The 23,971-nt window shown below is 45.0% G+C and overlaps 1 protein-coding gene across 18 annotated transcripts in view; it reads left to right on the top strand.

Moving 5' to 3' along the window:
- The first annotated feature begins 3,658 nt into the window (after positions 1-3,658).
- CASP8AP2 (caspase 8 associated protein 2) overlaps positions 3,659-23,971 on the top strand; it is a 46,657-nt gene continuing 26,344 nt past the window's right edge. For 6 of the 18 annotated variants that reach the window (XR_003728881.2, XM_028847353.2, XM_077999662.1 and 3 more), the window contains exons 1-2: positions 3,659-3,828; positions 21,079-21,161. Coding sequence is in view for 16 of the 18 variants with exons in the window: in XM_028847353.2 (XP_028703186.1) it covers positions 21,107-21,161 (55 nt within the window). In the remaining 2 variants the exon portion in view is untranslated. Of the gene's footprint in view, positions 3,870-11,609; positions 11,747-21,078; positions 21,162-23,971 lie in introns of those variants that run through there. The other 12 variants (XM_028847355.2, XM_077999667.1, XM_077999663.1 and 9 more) reach the window with 4 other exon arrangements.

The following is a 23,971-nucleotide window of genomic DNA, read 5'->3' as shown; positions in this document are numbered from 1 at the left end:
TCAGGCAAGGGATGTTGGGGCCGTGTGCTCTATCCTGGTTTGCCTTCAAAGCGTATTTCCAGGGAGCTGCACTTCCTCACAGAGTCAGGGGCTTTGTGAAATTAGAAGGCAAGCAGAAATGAGCAAAATGGCTTCTTACCCTTTTTACTTTGTCTCACAATAATTAGAGTACTATGTTTAAATGTCACTTCAAGGAATTATTTTCTCTGTGGTTACATTTCTCTCTTTACAGTTTAACTTTTTCAAATAATTTTTCATTTTAGGATTTTTTTCTTTCTGATTTAATTCAGTCGTTGAATATGTGAAACAGTTACATGGTTCAAAAGTTGAAAGGTTATAAAAAGGCAAACTCAAAAATTCATTAATTTAGTTTTTCTTTTTCTCACCCTGTCTTATGGTGCTGAAAACTCAACACTTTAATTGGGGCCAGGCACAGTGGCTCCTATCTGTAATTCCAGTACCTTGGGAGGCCCAAGCATTAGGATCTCTTGAGCCCAGGAGTTCAAGGTTACAGTGAACTACGATTGTGCTACTGCACTCCAGCCTGGGTGACAGTGGCAGACTGTGTATCTAATACCCTCCCACACCCAACTTATTCATTCACTTATGAGTGAATTATTAGTATGTAAATTAAATCCCAGTAAAGCTCTTATTAAAAAAATTAAAGCCAGCCAGATGCAGTGGCTCACGCCTGTAATCCCAGCACTTTGGGAGGCCGAGGCAGGCAGAATACCTGAGGTCAGGAGTTCGAGACCAGCCTGGCCAACATGGTTAAACCCCCATCTCTACTAAAAATATAAAAAAATTAGCCAGGCGTGGTGGCAGGTGCCTGTAATCCCAGCTACTTGGGAGGCTGAGGCAGGAGAATCACTTGAACCTGGAAGGTGGAGGTTGCAGTGAGCCAAGACCACCCCATTGCACTCCAGTCTGAGCAACAAGAACAAAACTCCATCCCCAAAAAAAAAAAAGTTAATTAATTTTTTTTTTTTTTTTTTTTTTTTTGAGACGGAGTCTTGCTCAGTCACCCAGGCTGGAGTGCGGTGGTGCGATCTCGGCTCACTGCAAGCTCCGCCTCCCGGGTTCTCGCCATTCTCCTGCCTCAGCCTCCCGAGTAGCTGGGACTACAGGCGCCCGCCACTACGCCCGGCTAGTTTTTTGTATTTTTAGTAGAGACGGGGTTTCACCGTGTTAGACAGGATGGTCTCGATCTCCCGACCTCGTGATCCGCCCGTCTCAGCCTCCCAAAGTGCTGGGATTACAGGCTTGAGCCACCGCGCCCGGCCGTTAATTAATTTTTTTAAAAAGCCATGCATATTTGCAAATAAAAATATGTAAGTTAGGTGGAGTGGCTCATACCTGTAATACCAGTACTTTGGAAGGCAGAGGTCAGAGGAGTGCTTGAGGTCAAGAGTTGGAGACCAGCCTAGGCAACAACATGGCCAGACCCTGTCTATATTACAAAAAAAAAAAAAAAAAAAAAAACGAAAGAAAGAAATTGGCAGGTGTGGTGTTGTGTGTGCCTGTGGTCCCAGCTACCTGGGAGGCTGAGGTAGGAGGATTGCTTGAACCTAGGAGTTTGAGGATGCAGTGAGCTATGATCACACCACTGCACTCCAGCCGGGACAACAAACTGAGACCTTATCTCTAAAAAAGTAAGAATAGGCCGGGCGCGGTGGCTCAAGCCTGTAATCCCAGCACTTTGGGAGGCCGAGACAGGCGGATCACGAGGTCAGGAGATCGAGACCATCCTGGCGAACACGGTGAAACCCCGTCTCTACTAAAAAATACAAAAAACTAGCCAGGCGAGGTGGCGGGCACCTGTAGTCCCAGCTACTCCGGAGGCTGAGGCAGGAGAATGGCGTGAACCTGGGAGGAAGAGCTTGCAGTGAGCTGGGATCTGGCCACTGCACTCCAGCCTGGGCGGCAGAGCGAGACTCCGTCTCAAAAAAATAAATAAATAAATAAAAATAAATAAATAAATAAATAAATAAGAATAAAAATAAAGCCAGGCGCGGTGGCTCACGCCTGTAATCCCAGCAGTTTGGGAGGCCGAGGCGGGCGGATTACCTGAGGTCAGGAGTTTAAGACCAGCCTGCCCAACATGGCAAAACCCCATCTCTACTAGAAATACAAAAAATTAGCCAGGCATGGTGGCAGGCCCCTGTAATCCCAGCTATTTGGGAGGCTGAGGCAGGAAAATCGCATGAACCCGGGAGGTGGAGGTTGCAGTGAGCTGAGATCATGCCACTTCACTCCAGCCTGGGCGACAAGAGCGAACCTCCGTCTCAAAAAAAACAATGAAAATGAATTGGTTGATATAGCAGTTAAGACTAAATGGCGTCAGGCGCAGTGACTCACACCTGTAATCCCAGCATTTTGGGAGACTGAGGCGGGAGGATTGTTTGAGCCCAGGAGTTTGTGACCAGTCTGGGCAACATAGCAAGACCCCATGTCTACAAAAAATTTTAAAAATTAGCCAGGGGTGGCCGGGCGTGGGTGGCTCACGTCTGTAATCCCAGCACTTTGGGAGGCCGAGCTGGGCGGATCACCTGAGGACAGGAGTTCGAGACCAGCCTGGTCAACATGGGGAAACCCTGTCTCTACTAAAAATACAAAGATTAACTGGGCGTGGTAACACATTCGTGAAGTCCCAGCCACTCGGGAGACTGAGGCAGGGGAATCACTTGAACCTGGGAGGCGGAGGTTGCAGTGAGCTGAGATCGCGCCATTGCACTCCAGCCTGGGCAACAAGAGTGAAACTCTATCTCAGAAAAAAATACAACTAAACAAAACAGCCAGGGGTGGTGGTCGCTTGCGTCTGTGGTCCCAGCTACTCTGGAGACAGAGGTGGGTGGATCTGTCGAACCCTGGAGGTGGAAGTTGCAAGGAGCCGAGATCGCGCCACTGCACTCCAGCCTGAGCGACAAAGCGAAAAGAAAAAAAAAGCTAAGTGGACAACCAAGAGGAAATGGGTAGGGATTAATATAGGCAGACTATAAGTAGCGAGGAAGGCGGCCTCATTTTCGCACCTATCAATGTGCAGGCTGAGCTCCTGAGGCTAGACCTACCGGCACCCCCCATTACTACAGGTTCTGTAAGACAAGTCAGGTATTCCACCCTCTAACAAGCTCTTCTCTCTCCTGCCTCGCTAGACTAGTATCCCCTCCTTAAGGCTCCCAACATCCGAAGCTAAGTTGTTTGTCTGCCTATCATCCAGGAACGCGTCTGAGGGCAGGAAACAAATTTATTCATCGTAATCGAGCCCAGCACTTTGTCTAGCACGCAGCTGACAGCAGAATTTTAAGAGTAAAGGATTAAATAAATGACAGACTTCTCAAGGCTTCCTGTCTCTTTCACTAAAGAGCTTCTCTCAGGCCAGGCCCCTACCTCTACTCAGGTCAGTCCCTTCCGTATTGAAGCCCCGCCCCGTCGCTTCCCCGCCACCTTACACCCCGCCTCTTTCTCTTAAAGCCCTAGGAAGATTACTGGAGTTTGGCGCCAACCGTGTTTTTTTTTTTCCCTTCCAAAGGCGGGAACTAGTTGTGGGCGCTGCGACGTGCTTTGCGTCTGATATGATTGGCCGTAGGCACTCAGTCCCGCCTCCGTAGCCTGAATGCGCTCTGGTATTGGTGGAGATGCAAGGGAGACCTCGGTGGGCAGAAAGGAACCGGGTTGTCTTGGGCCGGGCAGGGCGGGTAAGTTGCCGTAGGGGCACGGTCCGTGAGGGACTGCTAAGGAAGAGGCTGCATGGCGCGGTAGTCCCCCGAGTGGAGGTCGGCGGCCCCTGGGAAGCCAGAGAGTCGGAGGGAGTTCATCTGGAGCGGCCAAGTAGGTCGGGGAAGGGCCCCGCCTGACGTCTGGCTGCGCAGGTAGCCACGTTCCCTCCGCCCCCGGTGCAGCTTCAGGGCTTGCTCCCTGCGTCCCTCCGTCGTCCCTCGAGAGGGTCTGGAGCGGGGCTATGGGCGGGTGCGCCCAGGAATTGTCCCTTCGGCCGCTCGTCCTGCCCCTCCCCCACCGCCATCCAGTCTCTCTTTGGAATATACTCTTAAAAGCTTTCAGATGGAGTTCTTTGGAGAAATGGGTTTCCTGGAGTGTCAGGTGATCGTTGATGTTGATTGTTTCTGAAACGTTTATTTAGGCATCAAACCAACATGCCTCAATAAGTTTATTTTCATTTTTGCAGCGCCTAGATTCATCCCTAGCACATAGTAGGCCCTAACTCAGATGTGAATGTAGAATTCGCAGGAGCTGAGCATTTGTACTTCAGGCATCAAGTTGTCTTTGACTCTTCGACTCTTCCTTGGTCTTTTTCCGTTCTCCACATCTCCACCAGCAAACATTTCGCCTCTCCTCGAGGCCCTTCCTCCCATCTCCCTCAGCGCCTCTTTGCTTGGAGGGGGAACAGAGGCTTTCATGGCAGGGATTCTCCCATCTGCCCTCCTATCCCCGCTATGCCCTCCAATTATCTTTTCCTGGCGTTCCGTTTTACAAGAGATGGCCTTCTTTCCAAAAACATTTATATTGCATTGAATATTCTTGATTTTGGCCATCTTGCTTTACAGACAGACCTGGGGTCTAATTTCAGCTCTGCCACTTACCAGCTGGTTGCCTTGTGCAATTTCTTGATCGTCTGTGTTTTCCTCATCTGTAAAATGGGAAAAAAGATAATATGGACCTCATAGAACTCTGGGGAGGATTTAAACTAAGTGAATAATGTATTTAGACCATTTAGATTAGTGCCTGGAACATAGTAAATGTGCCATATGTAATAGTTTTTGTTAGTATTTGCCCCTCACATTTTCTTTTGGGGTCTTGCTGTATTAGTATTAGCCTTTCCCATGAGCATAAAAATACAGACTGTCTGTCTCCTCTGGCTTTTCCCTGTTTTTCTCTACAAATGCTTGTGTGTTTTTCTCTAAATTTTATTTTTTATCTTTTAGCGTCTACATTAAGGACACATTCTCAGTTTTGTAGCGATTTTTTTTTTTTTTTTTTTGAGACTATAGCCCAGGCTGGAGTGCAGTGGCAAGATCTCGGCTCACTACAGGTTTGACCTTCTGGGCTTAAGCAATCCTTACCTCAGCCTTCCAGGTAGCTGGAACTACAGGTGCGCACCAGCATGCCTGGCTAATCTTTGTATTTTTTGTAGAGACTAGGTTTTGCCATGTTTCCCAGGCTGGTCTCGAACTCCCGGGCTCAAGTGATCAGACTGCCTTCAGCCTCCCAAAGTACTGGGATTACAAGTGTGAGCAGCCACCACGCCCGGCCACATTCTCTCAATTTTGAAAAGAAAATTTTCTTCAGACTACTATGACAAAAGGCTACGTGAGCCTTCTCCTGTCTACTTTGCTTTCACATCTGAATCTATTGGAATTGTTCCAGAAAAGATTATGTATGAATAAATCTGCTTACAAACATTTTGTTTTTAGACAGAATCTTACTCTGTCGCCCAGGCTGGAGTTGCAGTGGCATGATCCCAGATCACTGCAGCCTCTGCCTCCCAGGTTCAAGCAATTCTCCTGCCTCAGCCTCCCCGGTAGCTGGGATTATAAGTGTGTGCCACCATGTCTAGCTAATTTTTGTATTTTTAGTACAGATAAGGTTTCACCATGTTGGCCAGGCTGGTCTTGAACTCCTGACCTCAGGTGATCCGCCTGCCTTGGCCTCCCAATACAAACTCTTTTTCGGCATGATGGTTCTCAACTTTGAAAATTTTGCCTCTACACTTTCACAGGTGCATCACTTCTATCGGTAGCAACTCTCATATATTGAGATCCTCAAATGGGAGAAGGTAAGGGAAAGTGAAAAAGACCCATTTCCCAAGAGATTCTGATACATTTTTCTTCCTCCTCCTCTTCCTCTCCTTCCAGGAGAATCACTGGCCTATGTGATTTCAAGAGCATAATCTCACCTATCACTAAGGTGCTAATGAGTCCCAAATCATAATACTTACCGTGCCTTTTCTGTATGACATTTCCAGCTGTTAGACATCCCCCCCGCCGCCGAGATGGAGTCTTGCTCTGTTGCCCAGGCTGGAGTGCAGTGGCACAATCTCAGCTCACTGCAACCTCTGCCTTCCAGGTTCAAGCAATTCTTCTGTATCTCTGGAGTAACCGGAATTATAGGCACATGCCACCACGCCCAGCCAATTTTTGTATTTTTAGTAGAGATTGGGGTTTCACCATGTTGGCCAGGCTGGTCTCGAACTCCTGACCGCAGGTGATCTGCCAGCCTCGGCCTCCCAAAGTGTTGGGATCACAGGCATAAGCCACCACACCCGGCTTTTTTTTTTCTTTTCTTTTCTTTTCTTTTCTTTTCTTTTCTTTTCTTTTCTTTTCTTTTTGAGATGGAATCTTGCCCTGTCACCCAGGCTGGAGTGCAATGGTGTGATCTCGGCTCACTGCAACCTCCGCTTCCTGGGTTCAAGCAATTCTCCTGCCTCAGCCTCCCGAGTAGTGGGATTACAGGTGCGCACCACCACGCCCAGCTAATTTTTTTGTATTTTTAGTAGAGACGGGGTTTCACCGTGTTGGTCAGGCTGGTCTTGAACTCCTGACCTCGTGATCCGTCTGCCTCGGCCTCCCAAAGTGCTGGGATTACCACCCCCGGCCGCTGTTAGACATCTTTATCTGGATGTCCTACAGATAACTCAACATGACTTCACTGGTTCTCCATTGCAGTTAAAGCCTGACTATCCTTGATAGCTAGAAACATGAAAATCATCTTTAACAAACTGGGAATTTCATTAATTCAACAGGTACTCTTTTATTACTTGCCATTCTGCTAGGCCTGCTGAGAGCGAGGGATACAGTGAGTGCTGGGGAACAGAACGGAGATGGTCCTAGTCTTTATGGAGAACCATTGGGTGGTCCATTGGGTGAGATGGACATTTCTCCAGGATTCCCATAAAAATGGAATCATGAACTTCAAGAAGAGGTCATGTAGGGAAAGGACACAATGGGGTAAGAGTATGTAACAGAAGGCCTGACTTAGTGGGAAGAGAGGGTGGACAGGGGAGACTCAAAATGACTTAAGCAAAATATCAAAGAAGAGCTAAGTGAAAGTAGAATATTGAGGAAAGAGTATTCCCTGCAGAAGCCCCGTGGTTCTTTTTGTTGTTGTTGTTGTTGTTTTCCATTTATAAATAGTTTATCCTGTTCACATTATGCAGAATTTCAATGTCATTTATCCACAACGTTAGTACAGTAACAGAAACAAAAAGGAGGGTGGGGGGAGGTTCATAGTGTGGCCTGACATAGTCTAAGGGCTCTCTCCTGTAGTATGCATCTCCTGCAGGCAAGTATTAATATCACTTCATTGTTTGAAGGAGAGTACACTATCCAGGATTCATTTATTGTTCAGATGTCTTTTCCAAAGTATGAGAAAACAGGAGTAAATTCAATAATGAATATCTACAATTCAAACCAATTTAACCACAGGTCAAGGATGTCTTTCTTATCTATTATCACAAACATCCCAGTTGCTTGGCCGGGCGCGGTGGCTCAAGCCTGTAATCCCAGCACTTTGGGAGGCCGAGACGGGTGGATCACGAGGTCAGAAGATCGAGACCATCCTGGCTAACACGGTGAAACCCCGTCTCTACTAAAAAATACAAAAAACTAGCCGGGCGAGGTGGCGGGCGCCTGTAGTCCCAGCTACTCGGGAGGCTGAGGCAGGAGAATGGCGTGAACCCGGGAGGCGGGGCTTGCAGTGAGCTGAGATCCGGCCACTGCACTCCAGCCTGGGCGACAGAGCAAGACTCCGTCTCAAAAAAAAATAAAAATAATAAAAAATAATAAAAATAAAAAAAAAATGAAAAATAAAAAAATAAAAGTTAAGACACAATTAATTTACCTTATTAATTCACTCAAAAGCGAAAAAAAAAAAGTACCACCCAGCATACAAAAGTTACACATTGGAAGTATATATATAGGGCCAGGTGCGGTAGCGCATACCTGTGATCCCAGCACTTTGGGAGGCTGAGGCAGGTGGATCATGAGGTCAGGAGTTCAAGACCAGCCTGGCCAAGATGGTGAAACCCCGTCTCTACTAAAACTACAAAAAATTACCTGGGCGCAGCTTCAGGCGCCTGTGATACCAGCTGCTCAGGAGGCTGAGGCAAGAGAATCGCTTGAACTCGGAGGGCGGAGGTTGCAGTGAGCAGAGATTGTGCCACTGCACTCCAGTCTGAGCGACACAGTGAGGCTCAAAAAAAAAAAAAAAAAGTGTATATATTATATATTTCCTTTGTTTTTTGAGATGGAGTCTCTCTTTGTTGCCCAGACTGGAGTTAAATGGCATGATCTCGGCTCACTGCAACCTCCTCCTTTCAGGTTCAAGTGATTCTCCTGCCTCAGCCTCCCAAGTAGCTGGGATTACAGGTGTGAGCCACCATGTCTGGCCAATTTTTGTATTTTTAGTAGAGATGGTGTTTCACCATGTTGGCCAGGCTGGTCTTGAACTCCTGAACAAAGGTGATCTGCCTGCCTTGGCTTTCCAAAGTGCTGAGATTACAGACTTGAGCCACTGCGTCTGGCCTCAGAATTTGTTTTTTATCCTGAAATCAGCAGAAAGCACTGAGGGGGTTTTCTTTTGTTTTGTTTTTTTGAGACTAAGTGTCCTGTGCCCCAGACGAGTATAGTGGCATGATCTGTGCTAATTGCAGCCTCCCCCTCCCAGCTTCCAGAAATTCCCCTGCCTCAGCCTTCCAGGTAGCTGGGATTACAGGCATGCGCCGCTACGCCTGGCTAATTTTTGTATTTTTAGTAGAGATGACGTTTCACCATGTTAGCCAGGCTGATCTCAAACTCCTGACCTCAGGTGATCTCCTGATGTCAGGTGATCGCCCGCCTCGGCCTCCCAAAGTGCTGGGATTACAGGCGTGAGCCACTGTACCCAGCCTAGGCACTGAAGGGTTTAAGCAGAGTTGGGAACATGATCATGTTTGCATTTCGAAAATAACTCATACTGAGGTTTGAAGAACAATTTGAAATGGGGGAAGACTGGCCATTTGAATACACTTTCCATTAAATCTTGTTGACTACCTCTCAGATCTGTTTTTAGTGTTTTGTGGGTTTTTTGGTTTTGTTTTGTTTTGAGACAGTCTCGCTCTTTGACCCAGGCTGGAGTGCAGCGGTGCAGTGACAGCTTACTGCAGCCTCCGGAAGCATGTGCCACCACACCCAGCTAAGTTTTCTGTTTTTTGTAGATACAGAGTCTCACTGTGTTGCCCAGGCTGGTCTTGAACTGTGCACAAGCAATCCTCCTGCCTCAGCCTCCCAAAATGTTGGAATTACAGTCATGAACCACCGTGCCCAGCCAAGATCTGTTTCTTATTTTTATTTCCACTACTAAGAACTTAGAGTGACACCTCTTTGTCTTCTGCCTTGTTTTGGTAGCCTTTTGTTTCTCCCTTCCCACTCATATTTTCCAGACTCTTGCCAGAGTTCAACTTCTAAGATGCAGATTTGATCATTATATTCCCCTGCTTTAAAAACCTTCACTGGTTCCCCCATTCCTTTCTACATGGAATCCAAGTATCTTAATCACATAATACATCCCTTGATTTATTTTATTTTATTTTATTTTTTTTGAGAGAGTCTCACTGTCATCCAGGCTGGAGTGTGGTAGCACGATATTGGCTCACTGCAGCCTCCGAGCCTATGACTTTCTACACTTTATTCTCACATTCTGGTCTTGCCTTCACATGTTCTGTTCTGTGGGTGTTCACACCCATACTTGATTGTGAACTTATAGATAGATGTCGTGAGGAACAGATGTGGGGAGATCGTGTCAAGAAGTGTTTGCAAACATGAGCCTAATTTAATTGAACCTTGGAATTTTGGAAACCTTGAGACAGTGAATAATGGAGCTAGAATGATAGGCGTCAGTCTATATCACGATAAGGAATTTTTTTTTTTTTTTTTGAAATGGAGTCTCACTCTGTGGCACGATCTCAGCTCACTGCGACCTCCTCCTCCTGGGTTCAAGCAATTCTCCTGCGTCAGCCTCCCAAGTAGCTGGGACTAGACACGCACCACCATGCCCAGCTAATTTTTTTTGTATTTTTAATAGAGACGGGGTTTCACCATGTTGGCCAGGATGGTCTCGATCTCTTGACCTCATAATCCGCTTACCTAGGCCTCCCAGAGTGCTGGGATTATAGGCATGAGCCAGTGCGCCCAACCGGGATAAGGACTTTGTACTTTATTTATTAAAAATCGGGAAGTAAAGTTTTTGAGCAGGATTGCGGTAGAACTAACCCAGTAGTTGTGCGTAGCATGTATTTGGAGCGGGGAAATAATTAGGTAGCTATAGTGGGGCCTGAAACAAATCGAAATGGCGAGAATGGGGATAAATAGGAGAAACATTTCAGAGGTAGCATCAGTAGATCAGTAGTCTATTAGGGAATGTTAGTACTACTCCAAGAAATAGAGAAATCAGGAAGTGAGCAGATATGGATGGAAAGATGATCTCTTGTTTTGGACTTGGTGAGTTTCTACCTACAGGAATGTGTTTATTAATGTTAGCATTTTTTTGTTTGTTTGTTTTGAGACAGGGTCTCATTCTATCACTCAGGCTGCAAGGCAGTGACTTGATCTTGGCTCACAGCAATCTCTGCTTCCTGGGGGTGCTTAAGGAATCCTCCCACCTCAGCCTCCTAAGTATGGTTGGGACCATAGGCGTGTGTCACCACGCCTGGCTAATTTTTGTATTTTTTCTAGAGATGAGATTTCGCCATGTTGCCCAGGCTGGTCTCAAACTCCTGGCCTGAAGTGATGCACCCACCTCGGCCTTCCCCCAAAGTGCTGGGATTACAGGTGTGAACCACTGTACCCTGGCATCCAGCCACTAATTTATTTGTTTGTTTGTTTGTTTGTTTATTTATTTATTTATTGTTTGAGACAGTCTTGCTCTGTTGCCCAGGCTGGAGTGTAGTGGGACAATCTTGGCTCACTTCAGCCTCTACCTTCCCCACGCTCAAGCAATTCTTTTGTGCCTGAGCCTCCTGAATAGCTGGGATTACTGGTGCGTGTCAGCATACCTGGCTAATTTTTTTTATTTTTAGTAGAGAGAGGGTTTCACCATGTTAGCCAGCCTGGTCTTGAACTTCTGACCTCAGATCTGTCCACCTGCCTAGGCTTCCCAGAGTGCCGGGATTTAGGCATGAGCCACCACACTTGGTTGCTAATTGTTTCTTGTTTGTTTGTTTGTTTGTTTTGAGACAGAGTCTCGCTCTGTCACCCAGGCTGGAATGCAATGGCACAATCTCAGCTCACTGCAACCTCCGCTCCCGGCTTCACGCCGTTTTCCCATCTCAGACTCCCTAGTAGCTGGGACTACAGGCGCCCACCACCGCGCCTGGCTAATTTTGTTTTTGTATTTTCAGTAGAGATGGGGTTTCACCATGTTAGCCAGGATTGTCTCTATCTCCTGATCTCGTGATCCACCCGCCTCAGCCTCCCAAATTGCTGGGATTACAGGCGTGAGCCATTGCACCCAGCCCACTAATTGGTTTTTTAATGTTAGACATCCTCACATTTTTGGGATACATCTCACTTGTCTGTAGTGCTTTTTTGTTTAATATCTTAGTGGATTCAGTTGGTTGATTTTTTTTTTTTTTTGCTACGGAGTCTCCCTCTGTTGCGCAGGCTGAAGAGTGGCGCAATCTTGGCTCGCTGCAACCTCTGCCTCCCAGGTTCAAGCTACTCTCCTGCCTCAGCCTCCTGAGTAGCTGGGATAACAGGTGTGCACTACCATGTCCTTCCAATTTTTGTGTTTTTAATAGAGACGGGACTTCACCATGTTAACAAAGTTGGTCTTGAATTCCTGACGTCAAGCAATCCACCCACCTTGGCCTCCCAAAGTGCTGGGATGACAGGCCAATTTTTTTTTTTTTAAGGCTATTTCTGTTTATGTTTATAAGAAAGATTGGCTTATAGTTGTCTGGTCTTGTAGTTTTTTTTGTTTTGCTCTATTCTTGACCAGTTTTGTTTTTGTTGTTGTTGTTGTTGTTGTTGTTTTGAGACGGAGTCTCGCTCTGTTGCCCAGGCTGGAGTACAGTGGCGCGATCTTGGCTCACTGCAACCTCAGCCTCCTGGGTTCACACCATTCTCCCGCCTCAGACTCCCAAGTAGCTGGGACTACAGGTGCCCACCACCACGCCCGGCTAATTTTTTTGTATTTTTAGTAGAGACGGGGTTTCACCGTGTTAGCCAGGATGGCCTCAATCTCCTGACCTTGTGATCCGCCCACCTCGGCCTCCCAAAGTGCTGGGAGCCACCGCACCCGGCCCCAACCAGTTTTGAAATTAAGGTTGTATTCGCCTCAATTATTTGCTTATTCGCAAATAGTTTTTTCTGTTGTCTGGAACAGATTAACCTTTCATTATTATTATTATTACTTTTAGAGAGAGTCTCATTATGTTGCCTACGCTGGTCTTGAACTGGGCTCAAATGAACCTCCGCTTGAGCCTCCCAAAGTGCTGGGATTACAAGCACAAGCCACTGTGCCCGGCCTAATCGTTTTAAAATTTGTAGTGTTTTTGCTTTCTTTCTTTTTCCTGATTAGTTTTGCCATAGATATGCTTATTTCTCTTTTCACAGAACCAACTTGTATTTTTATTGATCTTTCTAGTGCTTGTTTGTTAGTTTTTGCTGGTTATATATATATATTTTGTTTGTTTGTTTTTGAGACAGAGTCTCGCTCTGTCACCCAGGCTGGAATGCAATGGCACAATCTCAGCTCACTGCAACCTCCGCTTCCCGGGTTCACACCATTCTCCTGCCTCAGCCTCCCAAGTAGCTGGGACTACAGGTGCCTACCACCATGTCCAGCTAATTTTGTTTTTGTATTTTTAGTAGAGATGGGGTTTCACCACATTAGCCAGGATGGTCTTGATCTCCTGACCTCGTGATCTACCTGCCTTGGCCTCCTAAAGTGCTGGGATTACAGGCGTAAGCCACTGTGCCCGGCCTTGCTGGTTATATTTTTATTTCTTTGGGTTTACTTTGTTCTTTTTCTAACTTCTTGAGGTGATTGATGGCCTCATTAATGTTTTGTCCTTTCTTCCTATACATTTAGTACTGTAACTTTGCCTTTAAAAGTACTATTTTGGTTTTATCCCATAAATTTTCTGTGTTGTATTCATTGTTACTCAGTTCTGTACTTTTTCCCAGTTTCCATTAGTATTTGTTCTTTCACCTATGTTTATTAATTTCCAAATGACCTGGGAAATTTGAAAGTGCGTTGTTAACTTTGAATTTTATTGGGCTAGATGGAAGCATTTCTTTGATATTTGTGGAAACTTGCACTGCGGCTTGATACATAGACAATATTTATAAATGCGCTTAAAAGTAGTGTAAGTTCTCTTAATTGTGGTATGCAGGGTTATGAAATTATCAGATCAAACCTGTCAATTTTGTATTCAGAGCTATATGCTTAAATTTCTTTAACTGCTTGATCATTAGAGAAAATAATGTTAAAATCTCTATTGTAACAATTTGTTTTTTTGGCTTTTTGGTTTTGGGGGTTTTTTTTAAAGCAGAGAATCGCTCTGTTGCCTAAGCTGGATGGAGTGCAGTGGTATGATCTTGGCTCACTGCAACCTCTGCCTCCTAGGTTCAAGTGAGTCTCCTGCCTCAGCCTCTAGAATAGCTGGCATTATAGACACCCACCACCACGCCCAGCTAATTTTTGTATTTTTAGTAGAGATGAGGTTTCACTGTGTTGGTCAGGCTGCTCTTGAACTCCTGACCTCAAGCAGTCCACCGCCTCCATCCATCCCAAAGTGCTGGGATTACAGGCATGAGCCACTGCACCAGCCCAATTGTGACTGAGTTATCTATATCAGTCAGAGTTCAGTCAGTAGGCAAAAACCATATAGTAATTTGAAAGGGAAAGTTTAGTATAAAGAATTATTGGCCGGGTTCCGTGACTCACGCCTGTAATCCTAGCACTTTGGGAGTCCAAGGCGGGCGGATCACCTGAGGTCAGAAGTTTAAGATCAGCCTGGCCAACATGGCGAAACCCCGTCTCTACTAAAATACAAAAATTAGCCAGGCCTGATGGGGGGTGCCTGTAATCCCGGCTGCTCCGGATGCTGAGACGAGAGAATCGCTTGAATCGAGGAGACGGTGTTTGCAGTGAGCCGAGAGCGCGCCACCGCACTCCAGCCTGGGCGGCTGAGCGAGACTCCGTATCACAAAGAAAAAGGCCAAGGTGCAGTGGCTCACGCCTGTAATCCCAACACTTTGGGAGGCCGAGGCGGGCAGATCACGAGATCAGGAGATCGAGGCCATCCTGGCTAACGCAGTGAAACCCCGTCTTTACACAAAAGATTAGCTGGGTGTGGTGGTGGGCGCCTGTAGTCCCACCTGCTCCGGACGCTGAGGCAGGAGCGTGAACCCGGGAGGCGGAGCTTGCAGTGACCCGAGATCGCAACACTGCACTCCAGCCTGGGAGACAGAGCGAGACTCCGTCTCAAAAAAAAAATATATATATATATATTGTTGACAGGATTGAAGTAACTAGTAATTGTCTAGTAATAGTTAAGGAATAACTGAAAAATATAGGAATATCAGATATAGGGAGCAGCTATGACCGCTGGGGTTTTGATCATCCAAAGAAGAGCTGTGTTCCCTCACTCTAAGGATGGGATCCAGACCTCATGGAAAGAGCATTGCTGGGGTCAGCTGGACGGTGGAGACATTGCTAAGTGTTTTGCTCTGTTCTAAATCGGCCAGAGGAGTTGTATAGGGAAGCTCCTGGGTGCTAGAGGATCTATGAGTTGGAGAAGCTGCCCTCTCCCTGAACCTAGCAGGAGGAAGCCGTGTTCTGCAGGAGCCAATCATAATAGGAACCTGATGTACAGGAAGTGAGCCTGTGGAAAACCGCCCTGCAGGAACCGAATGCTGGGACAGCAGGCTTTGTAGGAGCCTTGCTAGCCAGATGCACCGAAACTAGGGAAAGAATCCCCCTTCCTCTTCCATTGTTCCTCCACCATTCTGATAAGGGTTAACCTTGTGCCAGTTAGCAAAGGAGAAATATCTACAAGGCCTAGCTCCTTTATCACAGAAGTATGGATTTGGAATTGAGAGGCATAACTGTCACAGTCCCTTTAACTACTTTTTTCCTTTTCCTACAGCCTAGGAAGCTAAGAACCTTTAACTTTTTCATGTGTACACAGTGAGAAGCCACACACATATAACTTCTTTTGATGACTTCTCTATATTACTGTATATGTTCTCAGAAATTTTGAAGTACTATTAATGCATCATGTGATACAATTAAGAAATAAGCAGTTACTTCTTAATTTATAAATAATCTTTTAAAAAATACCTTTGGCGGCCGGACACGGTGGCTCACGCCTGTAATCCTAGCACTTTGGAAGGCCGAGGCAGGCGGATCACAAGGTCAGGAGATCGAGACCATCCTGGCTAACACGGTGAAACCCCGTCTCTACTAAAAATACAAAAAAAATAAATAAATAAAATAGCCAGGCGTGGTGGCGGGCGCCTGTAGTCCCAGCTATATGGCAGGCTGAGGCAGGAGAATGGCGTGAACCCGGGAGGCGGAGCTCGCAGTGAGCAGAGATGCACCTCTGCACTCCAGCATGGGCAACAGAGCGAGACTCCGTCTCAAAAAATAAAATAAAAAATAAAAAATACCTTTGGTGGTGGGGACCTAGAATTAAGATGTGAAGATAATGATCTGACAAAAAAATTTGGAGAAAAATTTAAGACAGATGGGGGCAAAAGATCCATTATTAGCTGGTCCCAAAGTAGTATTTTCTCAGTTGGCTGTTCACAGTCAGTTACAGATCAAACTTCCCGTTCTATTCTTCCCCCCTTATTATTGCTCTTGACTAATTGTTAAAAAAGAGACCCAGGATTACCAAGTCTCTTAGATTTATATTTATTTCCAGGTTTAACTTACTAGGTCGAGTCTTCTTCTTTTTCTTCCTTTTTTTTTTTTTTTTTTTTTGATACGGAGTTTCGCTCTGTCCCCCAGGCTGGAGGGCAGTGACCGGATCTCAGCTCACTGCAAGCTCCGCCTCCCGGGTTTACGCCATTCTCCCGCCTCAGCCTCCTGAGCAGCTGGGACTACAGGCGCCCGCCACCTCGCCCGGCTAGTTTTTTGTATTTTTTAGTAGAGACGGGGTTTCACCGTGTTAGCCAGGGTGGTCTCGATCTCCTGACCCCGTGAGGGAGCCCTTCTCGGCCTCCCAAAGTGCTGGGATTACAGGCTTGAGCCACCGCGCCCGGCCTACCTTTCTTCCTTTTTTTTAAATTATTATTTTTGAAACATGGTCTCTCACTCTGTTGCACTGGCTGGAGTACAGTGGCATGATCACAGCTCACTGTAGCCTCCACCTCGCAGGCTCAGGAGATCCTCCCATCTCAGCTACTGAAGTAGATAGTACTATAGGTGTGAACCACCATGCCTGCCTACTTTTTAAAAAAATTTATTCTATTAAATAAAGATGGGCTCTCCCTATGTTGCCCAGGCTGGTCTTGAACTACTGGGCTCAAGTGAACCTACCACCTTGACGTCCCAAAGTGCTAGGATTACAGTTGTGACGTTTTTTGTTTGTTTTTCAAGACAGAGTCTTGCTCAGTCACCCAGGCTGGAGTGCAGTGGTGCAATCTCAGCTCACTGCAACCTCCACCTCCCGGGTTCAAGCGATTTTCCTGCCTCAGCCTAGTTGGGATTACAGGCACGCCCCACCATGCCTGGCTAATTTTTGTATTCTTAGTAGAGACGGGGTTTCGCCATGTTGGCCAGGCTGGTCTCAAACTCTTGACCTTGTGATCCACCCACCTTGGCCTCCCAAAGTGCTGGGATTACAGGCATGAGCCACCGTGCCCAGCCCGTTTGTTTGTATTTTTTTTTGTCTTGATGTGGTTTTGCCATGTTGCCCAAGCTGGTCCCAAACTCCTAGGATCAAGCAGTCCTTCCACCTTACTCCCAAAGTGCTGAAATTACAAGTGTGAGTTACCACACTTTTTTTTTTTTTTTTTTTTTAAGTAATACCTGCCATTAGTATAAACTAAAACTGTATGAAATAATAGTGCAGGGAAAGCTTTGATCTATTTGATCTCTTTAACCAAATCATTAGATTCTCCATTATTCTGAGAGGAAACCCCATGACTAATGCTCCCCTCTCCATGTGACAGCTTACAGCTACTACTAGTAGATTTCTCATTAGGAAACCTCTGAGTATCTGATTTCACCAGTTGAATTTTGCTTTGCAGAGTCAGTTATGTTACCAGACGTGATTATGTTATTTGTGCTTTTTGTAATTGTGCAGGCTATTTTATAACAGTTAATCAAATGAGCTAATTGAAATAAGTGTTAGATTGAGGAATGTGAGGAATGGAGGAAAAAAGATAATACACCTTGATTTTATTTATCTCTTGTGGTAGAACCATGATCTTGTCTTTGAATATGAATCCAATGATGAGAGTGTTGACATCTTTCTTGCATGAACTACACCCATAAGACATTGCCCATGATTTTCAGTTTTTGTTTTGTCCTTGCTTGAGCCCAGGGAGGTTGCAGTGAGCTGTTGTGCCACTGCACTGCAGCCTGGGTGACAGAGGGAGACTCTGTCTTTAAAAAAAAAACAAAAACAAAAACAAAACTTAGATACTTTTTAATTGATCTGAGTATAGACTAGATTTTCTCCCCTAGTACTTTGGATCATTTTTTCTTCACTTGATTTGACATGCAGGGGGGTGTGTGTGTGTTTTGCTACCTATCTTTCCATAGCATTCTGCCTAGTTTTCAGTAGAAAATAACTCCCTTTGGTAATGTGATCTTTCATCATACTGTGATTTAGAAAAATATGAAAATGGGCATAATTGGATTTGACAATAAATATACATTGGTAAGCTTTGAGAAAAACCCAGAATCGTATATAGAAAACCTTCCCCCAAACTAAGAGGGAGCTAGGAGACCAAAGAATGATTCAGACGAGTCCAGCTTGGCAAATAGATATATTTATTAGGACTAATAAGCTTATTTTTTACAAGGCACTCTGGATGGCAGCAGAACAACTTTAGAGATCCATGCTGCCCTTTTGTCTGTAAACTGTTTTTAAGCTAACTTTCTGGCTCATTGCCTACTGTATTTAAGCGATGAGACTGTTTTTCTTGGTAGGTTCTCAAATACTCTTCGGAATGTTTGGGTTCCCAGGGGCACTGGCTCTTCAGCCTGGCACCATGGTCTTGGCTCATCTCCTGTCCTTCAGGATTCAGGCAGCAGACATACACCCTCCACTACATAAGCATATATCTCAATTGGTGGGAGCAGAAGTATGCAGGTGCAGGCTTGCTAATAATTTCATAGCCCCAAGTGGCCAGAGTGGCCATAGTTCAGTGGCCATAATCATTCATTGGGTTTTACTGGCAGATTAGAGGATGCCAGATAAGTTAGTGAAGAGAGGCTTTCTTTTTTTTGGTGGGGGGACGGAGTTTCACTCTTGTTGCCCAGGCTGGAGTGCAGTGACGCAATCTCGGCTCACTGCAGCCTCCACCTTCTGGGTTCAAGTGATTCTCCTGCCTCAGCCTCCCAAGTAGCTGGGATTACAGGCACCTGCCACCACGCCCAGCTAATTTTTGTAGTGTTAGTAGAGACGAGGTTTCACCATGTTGGCCAGGCTGATCTCGAACTCCTAACCTCAGTTAATCTGCCATCTTCGGCCTCCCATAGTGCTGGGTTACAGGCGTGAGCCACTGCAATCTGGCCTGTTTTTGTTTTTTTACTGTTTTGGATTCTTATGTTGTTTCTAGTTTTACCATAAACAACACTGGTAACAGATTATTAGATGTGAAATTGTTAGGTCAGAGTATTGCACTTAAACATTTCATCAAATTTTTAATCAAATCAAAGCTGTTGCCAAATTGCTTTCACAGAGCTTTTACCAGAGTACACTTGAGAGAGCTGTGAGAGTACCTCTTTTCCCATACCTTTGTCAACCTAGTGTACTATCAAATTTTTTGTTATTTGCTTGTCTTACTATGTTATTGGTGAAAACATGTCAGGAGTCCCGAAGACCACCCCTAAGTTTGATGATTTTCCAGACTTATAGGATTCACTATGTAGTTGTACTCACAGCTATGATTTATTACAATGAAAGGATGCAAAGCACAATCACCAAAGGGAAAAAAGGTCCATGGGGTAAAGTCTAGAGGAAACCACGTTAAAGTTCCCATGGTTTTGCTCCCAGTGGAGTCATGCCCTTAACTGTTTGTTCCCCCAGCAACTAGTGATAGCAGGTGTGAAATGTTGTCTACCTGAGAAGCATGTTGGAGACTCAGTGCCCAGGCTTTTTACTGGGGGCTGGTCACATAGGCCACCTCTGCCTGTCATGTACTAAAATTTTAAGACTCCCAGAAGGATACAGGTGTTTATGATACACCACATTGTTTGTATGAACAGTTTAGGCACATCGAGACACTTCTTATCAGTCTGGAAATTGTGGGAACCCTCCTGAAATTTGAGTTCTTAAACTCCAGCCAAGGGCCTTAGTAAGCAGCCTTTCTAACGATAAGTAGCCATGCCTGGCTATGCCAACACTTTCCTACACAACATGGCATATCTCATTGTTTTAATTTGTGTTTAGTGAAGTCAAACATCTTTTAGTTCCAAAAGCTTTGCTTTGTTTTTTTTTTTTTTAATGATTTGTCTGTGTTTTTTGACCATTTTTCTATTTGGTCTAAGTGATTACCTTTTTTTGGTATCAGTATTTCTTGTTAGTACTAATATGTGTGTGTGTGTGTGTTGTGATAGTAGCGATGGTTCTTATTTTAGTGCAAAAGTTAATTTGGCCGGGCGCGGTGGCTCAGGCTTGTAATCCCAGCACTTTGGGAGGCTGAGGCCAGCGGATCACCTGAGGTTGGGAGTTCGAGACCAACCTGACAAACATGGAGAAACCCCATCTCTACTAAAAATACAAAATTAGTTGGGCATGGTGGTGCATGCCTGTAATCCCAGCTACTTGGGAGGCTGAGGCAGGAGAACTGCTTGAACCCGGGAGGTGGAGGTTGCGGTGAGCCAAGGTTGCACCATTGCACTCTAGCCTGGGCAACAAGAGCGAAACTCTGTCTAAAGAAAAAAAAAAGTTAATTTGTGTTTTGGTCTGTTTTATAAAATTAGCATCATTTACTTTGTACATAGCTTAAGTATATTAACAATTTTTTTTTTTTTTTTTCTTGAGACAGGGTCTCACTCTGTCACCCAGGCTGCAGTGCAATGGCACTATCTCGGCTCACTGCAACATTTGCCTGCCAGGCTCAAGTGATCCTCCTGTTTCAGCCCCCAAGTAGCTGGGACTACAGGCACAGGCTACTACACTTGGGTAATTTTTGTGTTTTTTGTAGAGATGAGGTTTCACCATGTTGCCCAGGCTGGTCTCAAACTCCCGGGCTCAAGTGATCCACCTGACTTGACCTCCCAAAGTGCTGAGATTAGAGGCATGAGCCATCATGCCTGGCCATATTAACAAGTTTAAAATTTTTGCTTTATAGTTTTGACTTTTTACTAGAAAGTATTAGGCACTTTTTTTGATAACACAAATCTGCTTTTAATAATGGTAGAGAGAAAGGCCAGGCACGGGGGCTCATGCCTGTAATCCCAGCACTTTGGGATTCTGAGGTGGGTGGATTACTTAAGGCCAGGAGTTCAAGACCAGCCTGGCCAACGTGGCAGACAGGCAAAACCCTGTTTCACTAAAATTACAAAAATTAGCTAGGTGTGGTGGTGCACTCCTGTAATCGCAGTTATGGTACACTCCTGTAATCCCAGCTACTCTGTAATCCCAGCTACTCGGGAGGCTGAGGCACGAGAATCACTTGAACCCAGAAGGCAGAGGTTGCAGTGAGTGGAGATCAAGCCACTGCACTCCAACTTGAGCGACAGAGTGAGACTTTGTCTCCAAAAACGAAGAATGATAGAGAGTGAGCTTTTTCAATGTGTCCAAATTTGAAAATTGCTTTTTGTTTTGAAGCTAGGTTTATTCTCTGAATTGTGAGGTTTATTTTAACAGTGGAAATTTTAAAATATTTAATACCGTAGGTGGTGACTTTCAAAAGGAAATAGGATCATGGCAGCAGATGATGACAATGGTGATGGAACAAGTTTATTTGATGTCTTTTCCGGTAAGAGCTACTTTTAATTGTCTTTCTAATTTACTTTTTGTTTTTTTGGTTTTTTTTAAATGAGACAGGATCTCCCCCACTTGCCCAGGGTGGAGTGCAGCGGCGCCATCAATAGCTCTCACTATGACTTCAGACTTCAGAGCTCAAGAGATCCTCTCGCCTCAGCCTCCTGAGTAGCTAGGACTACAGGCACATGCCAACACGGCCATCTAATCATTTTATTTTTTGTAGAGACAAGGTTTCACTATGTGGTCTAGGCTGGTCTCTAATTCTTGGACTCAAGCAACCCTCCCTTTTTGCCTCCCAAAGTGTTGGGATTACAGTTGTGAGCCACTATTCCTTGCCTAACTTTACTTTTTAAATTACAAAATCATTTACCTATTCTCATTGGAAACATAGTCATTATCAGCCTTTTTTCTCTATACATAAATGAATTAATACAATAAAATGCCTGGTACATGGAAATGCTTAAAAGTGTGAACTTACTGTATGCTTTCAAGCTTCAGAATGTAGTCAAATTAGTGATTTTACTAATATGAATGATAATGATTTTTATTATTATATCTAAAAATATGTAAGATAGGTTGTTGTTACTCTTGAAGTTAATATTTCCAGTAAATGCACTGATGGTTGTTTGTTGTTCAGGAAAAAATTGGGCCAGGTGCGGTGTCTCATGCCTATAATCTCAATACTTTGGGAGGCCGAGGTGGGCGGATCACAAGGTCAGGAGTTTGAGACCAGGGTGACCAACATGGTGAAACCCCATCTCTACTAAAAATACAAAAATTAGCCAAGCGTGGTGGCATATGCCTGTAATTTCAGCCACTGCACTCTAGCCTAGACGACAGAGCGAGACTCTTGTCTCAAAAAAAAAAAAAAAAATTGATAGTCACAATGGATAATTAGTTTGAAAAAGAAATAAATAACTGTCAATACCTGGTAGTAAAATAAGCTCATAAAATAGAATTTCTTTTCTTTTTTTTTTTTTTGAGATAGAGTTTTGCTGTTGTTGGCCTGGGCTGGAGTGCAGTGTTGCAGTCTCAGCTCACTGCAACCTCCGTCTCCTGAGTTCCAGCAATTCTCCTGACTCAGCCGCCCGAGTAGCTGAGATTACAGGCGCCTGCCACCATGCCTGGCTAATTCTTGTATTTTTAGAAGAGACGAAGTTTCACCATGTTGGCCAGGCTCATCTCGAACTCCTGACCTCAGGTGATCCACCCACCTTGGCCTCCCGTAGTGCTGGAACTACAGGTGTGAGCCACCACGCCCGGCCCAAAATAGAAATATTTTAAATTATATGCGGAAGATAAACTTCCAGACACTGACATAACATTATTATCTCTTTCTTTTAATGATAATCATGCTGTGACCTCATTGAATTTGTTGAGATATGCGCATATGTTTATTGACCAGAATAGTGATTCCTATGCCATGGAGAGTAGGAAGGGCAGTTATAAAACATGTTTAGTAGAATTCCATTTTTGCCTAAAATAATGTTTTAAACAATTAGTATTCATAGATATGGAAGAGTTCACACCAACTATGGCCATTATAACCATTCTGGGTGGGGTTATTTGGTGTTTATTTTTGCTGATATAGTTTCAAGTTGTTACACTGTAATTCTCTTTTATGTTTTTCCTTTGAAAAATTTTAAGCCAGGCCAGGCGCAATGGCTCTTGCCTGTAATTCTGGCACTTTGGGAGACCGAGGCGGGTGGAGCACCCGAGGTCAGGAGTTCAAGACCAGCCTGACCAACATGGTGAAACTCCGTCTCTACTAAAAATACAAAAATTAGCGGGGTGTGGTGGTGCACACCTGTAATCCCAGCTACTCGGGAGCCTGAGGCAGGAGAATCACTTGAACTGGGAGGTGGAGGTTGCAGTGAGCTGAGGTCGTGCCATTGCAATCCAGCCTGGGGGAAGAACGAAATTCTGTCTCGAAAAAAAAAAATTTAGGCCAACAAATAGAAAAATTGGAAATATAATGTAATGAACAGCATTATTTGTCACCTAGATTCACAAATGATTAAATTTTATCACATCTGCAACCATTAAAATTTGAAGGACAAAGCTACAATTTAATCTGATTTTCTGGATGCAGCTGTTTTTATTTCTATGTGTCACTGTCAAGTCGCTGTCTATACACATACGTGTATATATATATATGTTTTTTTTTGAGATGGAGTTTCACTCTTGTCCAGGCTGGAGTGCAATGGCGTGATCTAGGCTCACTGCAACCTCCGCCTCCCAGGTTCAAGCAATTCTCCTGTCTCAGCTTCCTGAGTAGCTGAGTTTACAGGTGTGCACCACCATGCCTGGCTAAGTTTTGGTATTTTTAGTGGAGACGGGGTTTTGCCGTATTGGCCAGGCTGGTATCGAACTCCTGACCTCAGGTGATCCACTCACCTTGGTCTCTCAAAGTGCTGGGATTATAGGCGTGAACCACCACACCTGGCCAGGTTTTTTATTATTATTTTCTTTTGAAACGGAGTCTTGCTCTGTCGCCCAGGCTGGAGTACAGTGGCGCAGTCTTGGCTCACTGCAAGCTCTGCCTCCTGGGTTCACATCATTCTCCTGCCTCAGCCTCCTGAGTAGCTGGGACTACAGGTGCCCGCCACCACGCCCAGCTAATTTTTTGTATTTTCAGTAGAGACGGGGTTTAACCGTGTTAGCCAGGATGGTCTCGATCTCCTGACCTCATGAGCCACCCTCCTCGGCCTACCAAAGTGCTAGGATTACATGCGTGAGCCACCGCGCCCGGCCCGTATATGTATTTTTTAGGCTAATCAAGTGAAGCAGTAGGAGAAGCAT

The sequence above is a fragment of the Macaca mulatta genome, chromosome 4 (genome assembly GCF_049350105.2).
Source record: "Macaca mulatta isolate MMU2019108-1 chromosome 4, T2T-MMU8v2.0, whole genome shotgun sequence".
Classification (NCBI taxonomy): domain Eukaryota; kingdom Metazoa; phylum Chordata; class Mammalia; order Primates; family Cercopithecidae; genus Macaca; species Macaca mulatta.
The sequence above is the reverse complement of the archived record's forward strand: the minus strand, read 5'-3'. Positions and strand labels throughout refer to the sequence as shown.